The sequence below is a fragment of the Apis dorsata genome, unplaced genomic scaffold (assembly GCF_000469605.1).
Source record: "Apis dorsata unplaced genomic scaffold, Apis dorsata 1.3 scaffold_127, whole genome shotgun sequence".
In the NCBI taxonomy this organism is placed as follows: Eukaryota; Metazoa; Arthropoda; class Insecta; order Hymenoptera; family Apidae; genus Apis; species Apis dorsata.
In genome coordinates, this window is record NW_006263420.1 from 64,388 (window position 1) to 73,199 (window position 8,812).

The 8,812-nt window shown below is 26.7% G+C and overlaps 3 protein-coding genes across 4 annotated transcripts in view; 2 read left to right on the forward strand and 1 right to left on the reverse strand.

The window, feature by feature from the left end:
- LOC102673800 overlaps positions 1–6,385 on the forward strand; it is a 14,558-nt gene extending 8,173 nt beyond the window's left edge. Inside the window, exons 1-3 of one of the 2 annotated variants that reach the window (XM_006612790.2) lie at positions 2,602–2,940; positions 3,547–4,272; positions 5,001–6,385. In XM_006612790.2, the coding sequence (XP_006612853.1) occupies positions 2,879–2,940; positions 3,547–4,272; positions 5,001–5,418 (1,206 nt within the window). In that variant the 5' untranslated portion in view covers positions 2,602–2,878 and the 3' untranslated portion in view covers positions 5,419–6,385. Of the gene's footprint in view, positions 1–2,601; positions 2,941–3,546; positions 4,273–5,000 lie in introns of those variants that run through there. The other variant, XM_006612791.2, reaches the window with a different exon arrangement.
- The window catches only part of LOC102674028 (huntingtin-interacting protein 1), a 31,477-nt gene that overhangs the window by 17,598 nt on the left and 5,067 nt on the right, over positions 1–8,812 (forward strand). The window lies entirely within an intron of this gene.
- The window catches only part of LOC102680933 (dynamin-binding protein-like), a 6,002-nt gene continuing 5,032 nt past the window's right edge, over positions 7,843–8,812 (reverse strand). Inside the window, exon 10 of the mRNA XM_006612850.2 lies at positions 7,843–7,848. Within this exon, the coding sequence (XP_006612913.1) occupies positions 7,843–7,848 (6 nt within the window). The remainder of the gene's footprint in view (positions 7,849–8,812) is intronic.

The window sequence follows — 8,812 nt, forward strand, 5'->3', positions numbered from 1 at the left end:
CTTAATTTTTTTTATTTTCCATGTTTAATAAATCTTAATAATTTAATAAAATAAAATAAGATTAAAAGAATGATATTACTATTAAATAATACCACATAATATTCGTACTGTTCTTTGTTTAATTTAATTATGAAATTTCCATTTCTACTAAATAACCACATCACGTAATCGTTAATCATTCAATGCGAGGATTCTCGTTTTTTAAACGATTCGCACAATTAATGAAGAATTATTAGATGATAAATAAAAAAATAAATTTTTAAAATGATAATAATTTAACGTATTTTCTTGTTATCTTGTATTGAGAAACTTGAATAATTTTTTTCATAAACGAATAGTTTAACCTAGATTCGATAATTTCTTGATAATAGAAATAATAGAAATCAATCTGTTATTAAGATCTTTCGTTTGAAAAATTTATAGGTTCGTGTCAAGAACAACATGATTATTCGTGCAAATATATCAATCGAGTCTTCTATTTATTCTTCACTTGAAGATTTTTGTTTTTAACTAATAAAAATGTTTTTTTTTAATATATAAATGTTTCTATTTTCATTTATGTTTCACGTGTACAGTACATGTCATTTGATTCTATATAAATATTACAAATTGTAATCAATGTTATCGAATAAAAAAAAAAAAAGAAAATAAAAAGTCAATTTGTGCAATTTAAACCGCAAGAGTTCTGGAATAACTTGCGATACTCATGCGATCTAGAAAATTAATTTCGCATCAAGATAAATCTTATCTCAATTATTCAATAACAATTTGTTCCCAGATTTGTTTACTTGTATGACGTATAATGAAAATAAGAATGGATGAACATTATAAGGTCATTATAGAATTGATAAGAATGATATCATCACCTGATCAATAATAAATATTAAATCAAAATAAAAAACACTTACATCAAAATAAAGCACTGTGATTTTTTATTATCGTAATTATATGTGTAATTATGTGTAATATATGTGTAAATTTGTCGATTCGCGAAAATGTTATATAGCGTATCAGATTAGTAATGGATTATTTTCTTTTTATGCATATATATTTTTAATAGAAAATATTAGCGATTAAAATAAATTTGAATTGATAAAAAATCGGAAAAAGATTGTTTATATTTTCTTTTAATTATAAATAAAATAAATGTATAAATTTATTGTTTTTTTTTTTGCCATTAAATTTTATCAATCAATCCATTTAAAGGTTATTTGAAAATAAGTCTAAATTAGATTAAACAGCAAAAAATTGAATTGTTTCTTTTTTTTTTTAATTTAATTGGTGACATAAATTTAGACTGACATAAATTATTATTAAAAAATATATTCTTTTCTTAGAAAAATAACTTTAAAAATATTTATTATGTTATTCAAGATAATCAATTAGCTATTTCATGAAACGTGACATTCGTTAAATCTGCTTATCGATCTTAAAAAGGTAAAGAAACGTATAAATAACCGTATTCTACGAGATATTGATTACTCAACGACATTTCAAGAATAGGACATCATCTGTTTGATAAAATGATTGTTTAATAAATATCTAACATCTCTCTTATTCTATCTATAAAATTGATAATATATATAAGTATTATATACTAGACTCTATTTATGTATTAATCACATTTGAAATATCTATTCATTGTATCAATATCTCAATAAATCAGAAATTTTTTCTTAATCGTTATACAGAAATTAAATTTTATTATTTCTACATGTTTACTAATTATTGCTTCATATAATAACAGTTTTTAAATTACTTGAAAAGTCTAAGAAAAATTGTTTTTCGTTTGAAAAAATTTCTTGCATATGCGAGAAAAAGATTTTGTATTATTAACACATCGATGGTAGGTGAATATTTTTGCATAACTTCTCATGAAATACACAAAGGATATTCAGTTCTCACTATTATTATCACAATCGATACATTGAGAAAAATAGAAGAGAACAAAGCTTTATTATTTTTTATAAATGAATAAATAATTTTTTAATTTGCTAGAATTTTTGCAATGAGATTTGAATGTTTTTAAATCAATGACTATAATTTTCTTTATTATTATTTTACTGCAATTGTCAAAAGTCAATATAATATAAAATAAATTTCAGTTTTTATAGTTATAAACGCATTAAATGACATAATTCGACAAAAAAATGGATTTATAATTTTTTCTCGGTATGATCTTCAATTTATATCATGATAATTTGCATTATCGTAAATTATCTTTGAAAAATATTGTTAAGTACATCATTTTCATTGTTAAAATACGTATTTCTTGAATTACTCTTGTGATTATAAATAAGAATCATAATTCTCTGCGAGGATTCTCGAAATTAATATTCGAAAAGTAAAACCCAGTAAAATCCATCGTAATCATCATCGAAATAAAAACATGACCTATCTATGTCTTATTCATGCGTCTATCACGACTTACTGGACGAACATACGAGCATTGGTATAGGAGAAAAACAGAAGTTGCACGTGGTCCGCGAATGTTCGTGAGTACCTGTTCCGTTTCTTCTAGCCCCTTCCATGGCTCCTTTTCTGTCTACCATGACTAACGCAGCCTGAACGAGAAAGCTCGTGACGGTATAAAAGTGAACGAGCGTTACGGCGTTCTACTAGTATGTTTCACGCGTTTGACGAGAAACGTTTTGTGTTTTCATTATTTTTCATTTTCTTTTTATTATATTCTTTTTTCTCGATCTGAATTTTTATTTAATCCACTCGAGTGAGCATCGAAATCGAAAAGTTTTCTAAAATCGTACATCCAGTCAAGTGTATTGATCAAGATAATCTCAACTTTTAAAAAAAATATTAGGGGGAAAAAGCGTTACATACATAATCGAAAATTGTGAAAAAGGAATAAGAAGAATACATAATGCCTATTGAATTGGAATCAGTGACACCGATTACACACAAATCTTGTTCACCTTGCAACGGGTATGCATTTTGATCTCGATTAGTGATTTGCAATTGAAATTTGAGTTAAGCACAAGTGTAAAATTGCCTCGATTATCTTGGTATTACATGAACTATTTATGTATCATGATAAACGCGTGTGTAAGAGGTAACAGCTGACGTGCAGAAGATCGGGTTAACGGCGTGCTTCCGCTTGTGCTGCGTCTGCTCGAAAATTTCCATCCTTCATTTTAGTTTGATCACTTTGATCATATAGTCTAATAAAAATTTTTTATACGTATGTCTTTTATCTTTTTTAAAGATTTTGATTATTGACAGATTAATTATATTATTAACTTATTTGATTTTTATCATTACATTTATTTTTATATTTTTGAATCTAAAAATAAGTAACCAAATTTATTCTTTTTTTTAATTATAAAAATTTTTTTTTATTCAGCAAATAATATAAAAATCAAAAAAGAAACGTAAAATAGTATTATCAGCAATGAAAATCTGACTTATAATTACTTGAATGGATATCATATATATATATATATATCATATAATAATATATATATATATATATGTGTACGTATCTAAAACATGTTGTTTCATCTTCAAATACATTTCTTTGCTCTATTTCAGGGAAAAAAAAATGAACAAGTTATGCAAGCAGGTATCCATCGATAGCCCCAACGTAACAGGTCGTGAATGGGTGTTCAGTTTCGACGTTCCTGTTCCCGATGTTCCGGCACATGGAGCCCGGATACGGGTGATGTGTGCAGGTGCTTGTTATCATCCTCGTCGTTCGCCCAGTCTGTCTAGCCTTACCTCCGTCTCTAGTGCGAGCAGTTTGGCCACGGATGTCTCGATGGAGGGTGATTTTCCGATATCCATGCCACACCATGGAGTTCGTGACGCAGCTCTGTTTCCCGGATACGAAGTTGCAGGAGTGATCGAGTCCCTTGGGGCGAACGTGCCCGAGGATTGCGGATACACGGTTGGAGATCGAGTGATCCTTTACCCGTATGAGGGCATACCAAACGGATACGTTGAATATCTGGTCGTATACGATCTCAAATATCTTATAAAAATCCCTGATAACGTGAGCCTGAGCGTCGCTGCGATGCTTCCTGCTGGTGCTCTCCTAGCTATGAACACTGTTTTCGCCACTCACGAACACATTCAAACATTGCTGAAACAAAGGGGTGTGAACAGCGTTTGCAAGATTCTGATCGTTGGTACCGGTGGTCTGGCTCTTTGGGCACTCAGAATTGCTGCTTATCATTTCAGCAATATGAAGGATAGGGTTACCATTACTATCGCTTCATTGAAAGACGACGGATTAACCATGGCTCAAGAATTTCAACGGTGAGTTGTTTTTGTTTCTTTCGATACGTAGGTTATTCATACGTAGATGTAAATAGCATTTATGTACATTCTTTCTATAGTGCTTATTAGATCCAACAATGTTTGTCGTTGATCTTTGAACCAAGAAGCTAACAACGTTTGATCGGTCTATTATCGAGGCTTTTTTTAGACAAACAAATTGCCTGCATAGACTTAGATCATAAAATAACTTAGATAAATTAGTAAGACACTTTGTTGAATTCCATTTATCTCTTTTTTTAATTATTATTAATCTTAAATTATCTCGAATCTTTTCCGTTGTCTACGCGATACAATTTGTTTATATTTATAATTGAGCAATTTTGCAATATTATCTAATCGATAAAAAAATTATATATTAATTATTATTTTCTCGCATGTATTTATATTTCAATTTTTTGCACTATATTATAGCTACAGTTATTTCATTTGTATGTATATATCACGTACAATTTAAGTATGATACAAAAATAGAATCATTTGTGTGTATGTGTGTATGTTTTTCAATACCGTGTTTACCATATAGACGATATATATCAATCATCTATAATAATCATAATGATTTTAGTTCAAATCGATGGTTTAATTCTTTGATGAAATAACAAGATCGTTCTATTTTAAAAATTAAAGTAGATAGATCAATACTCGGTCCATCCACATTCATACCGAAGTCCATTTAGATCTATTCACAGACTTCTTTTTCGATACAGAGTGAACGTGGTACAATGGAGCGAAGATTTATACGAGAAACAGCTGATCGAACGCACGATGGATGCTTGTCAAGGCCATGTGGACGTCGTAATCGATTTCGGCACAACATCACGCAGCCTTCACCGCAGTATGCAATGTTTGAGTAAAGGAGGCGTGGTATTCGTAATCAAGGAAGTGGCCGATCGACTTCTGCCTAAATTCAGCAGACGGGCCGAAGAATGGCAACAAAATATCAGACCTGTAGAACCCGGTACTCTGGAGCAACTTCGCCAATTGGTCGAATTGGTGGCTTCCGGTGAAATCGAACCGCCACCTCATACCGTATATCCGGCCGAGGAAGTACTCGACGTAGTCCGCAAGTTGTGTCATTCTGAGATTCAAGGACGCGCAATTTTACGCTTCTATCCAGCAGATTAAAAAATCTCTTGGGCAGAAATAATCACGTGCCGTGCGGATCGGCACGTAATGTGAATTTCAAGAGCGATTGAGATGATTGGAAGAACAAGATGGATCACCGATGGTTAATTAAATATTGCAGCCAATGGGGCTGAACGGATATTTGGAACTGACACTGATGTTTCACAGAATCATCGAGATCAAATGGATCATTTCATGAAGTTTTTTCTTTGTATAAGATACAAAGAGCTACAAGAAGAATATGGAAGTATAGCTCTTTTGAAGTATGGAAAATATTTGAAGTCGAACAATTAATATCAGAAACGATATGGTTAATCGTTAGAAAAAACGAAACGAGAGAAAGAGTTAGATATGCACTATATATTATTATATATTTATCAACGATGCATGTACGATAACGATTATCTTTGAATCACATAGATTGTTGCTCTGTACATTATCAGTAAAAGAGTACTTATTCTCATTTTTCGAGGGAATTTAATCATATGGAGAGTTTATTAATAAAACGAGCGGGTATACAAGCGATTTCGTAAAATCCTTTAGAATAGTAAATAGATATTCAAGAAACGATATAAATGTAGAATGTATTGCGGAGAAATTTAACACAGAATAGGATGTAGCGATAACATGAAATTTTTCATGTTCTTTCACTATTATTGCAATACTGTTTTCACTTAGAATTCACTAATATTTTCATGCGAAATATTATATTTTATATTAAGTATTAAAAAATGTTTATAATTCTTTATTTAGATGAAACACAAGTTAAACAATGAAAACAACGAAGGAAAAATACAAATATAATTTATAAATTATTAAAATAATAAAACTTCTACGTTCAAATTTCTTAATTACAAGAAACATGGTTACAATCATTTACAAGTATAATAAAACACAATCTGCAATCAAATTTCGTTTCTGAATATCTTGTCAATCATTGAATAAAATTATTTACATAATTGACTAATAAAGGAAGTTCGACAATTCGAAAAATTAGAAAAATTAAAGACTAAATCAAATATCATTCAATAATGCTAATAAAATTACTTTTTATTTTGAAGAAAAAAAAAATTTATAATTTTTTTTCATATGTTGTATAGTTTTTTAAATATTTACAACAATATGAAAGCTCATTTTAAAAATTGGTTTCATATTTATAAATCTTTTGTTCTTCGGCATAAAAAATAATTTAATTTGATCAAATTATTAAATTATAGTTAATCACTTGAACTATATTTCTATAAAGTTTCAAATTTTCCTGATTTTTCAAATTGTCAATCTTCCCTTGCAAGTTAAACCTCAGGTAGAATTTAATCTAGATAAGTTTGATGTATCAGAATATAGTACTGTTAATGGTACTGTTAAATATTTAATGTCAATTGAATTGTAATGATCGTTATGGTTTAAAGTTTTTAACATGAAATATATCTGGTCATCGGGAAATTCGAAAGACGAAATATTCGTATACGATTGTGATAAGTCGTCAAACATTGTCGTTTAAATGACGTGTATTTTGAACATATATTCGACACATAATTATCACGATTAAAAAAAAGGAAATATGCTTCTCTTTATTGATTTGATACAAATAACAAAAAATTATATCTATTCTAATTTCACAAATGAAATTATAATTGGGCAAAAAGAATTATTTTGCAATTGTTAATAATTAGATCCGGTGAATGTTAATTTCATGGTTTAGCATAACATTTGTAAAATACAATTGTCTCATAATGTAGACATGAGAATTACTTTCGTCAAGCATATTGTAATGTTTCGGGGCATTTTTGTGACTTACCTTTAGGTATCAGTATTCGTTTCTCACATAATTTAAAATAAATTAACATACATTAAAAATCGTTTTAATGTAATGTTGTAATTAATCGTATCTCAAATCATAGTTATTAAGTCACTGTATTTTGAAAGACTGTTTTCTTTATTTAAATGTAACTAACTCTTATTCTTTTTATTATATTTTATTTTTTAATTTTTCATTATAATTTAGGCGATAATTTAACGATGTGTATGTTCCACACGTTATTATATTGATTATTCATTGTGACAGTAATTGTATTATATTATAATGATAATATAATAAATTTATTAAAAATGTCTTTTGGTTTTTTTGTCCTTATATTTGAATATAATTCGATATATAATTCAATAAGATTCTTATATTTTTTTTATTCATATCAAATATATAATTCGTTGGAAATTAATCAAAATTATTGTTAAAAGTTAATCGATCAAGCGAATGTTTCAATTTATAATCAAGAAAAATATTCAAATCGTCAATAATTCCACTTTGATTTTTAAATTGTCATCCATTTTCTTCTGTAAGAAGAATGTTAACCCATTATCCTTGATTATGAAAATTATTATATGATATATCGTGTCATGATTAAATTTTTTTTTTTATTAAAATTACCTCTGATTTATATAGAACATTAACATGTTATATAAATTTTATACACGATAATCATATGTAAAAAAATAAAGAAAAATATATATCGTTTATTTTTATATATAATAGAATTTATATTCTGTTTCTTCTGATTCTTTTTATATCTTTAATTTATCGATAATTATTTATGAAACTATTCAATTTTATATTTTATTTCTGAATTCTTTGATTGTATAAAAATATTAAATAATTTTATAAGATTTAATATTGAATCAAATGCAATATATAAATTATAAAATATTCTAAATAAAATTAGAATATAAATTATAGTATTAATAATTAGTAATAATTTAAAATTAGTAATAATTTTATTTTTAGTTCTATATTTTTATAATTTGATTAACAATAGAACAATAAAAATAACATTATAATATTAGACATATAATAGTGTATCTTCTTTGACATAAAATGCAAAAATATCATTAATATATATTATAAATCATATTATATAGAAATTTTATAAAATCAATTAAAAAATGTGTATAATATATTTTTTTCAAACATATACAGTATACAAATATGTATACATGTTAATATATATAGATATGTATTTATATATTTAAATAATAAAAATTTTTAATTTTAAAAGTATTTAAAATGACATAGATAGTATCATAGAAGTAATATATCATTGTATAAATAAAATTATAATACACATCTTTTAATTATATTTCATATATGTATATATATATGTACAAATAAATACTGAAAAAGTACATTTAAGCGTAAAGCATGAAAGTATAAGTACTATAGATATACAATATTTTAATACTTTTTCATGATTTTTAAAGATATAGTTGAAACATATTTAACAAGTTAAAATAATACATTTTTTGAATAATTCTTATTTAATAAATTAATTAAAACTTTAACAATAAAAAGCTATGTGTATTTTAAAAATATTAATATTAACAATTTAATATATAATAT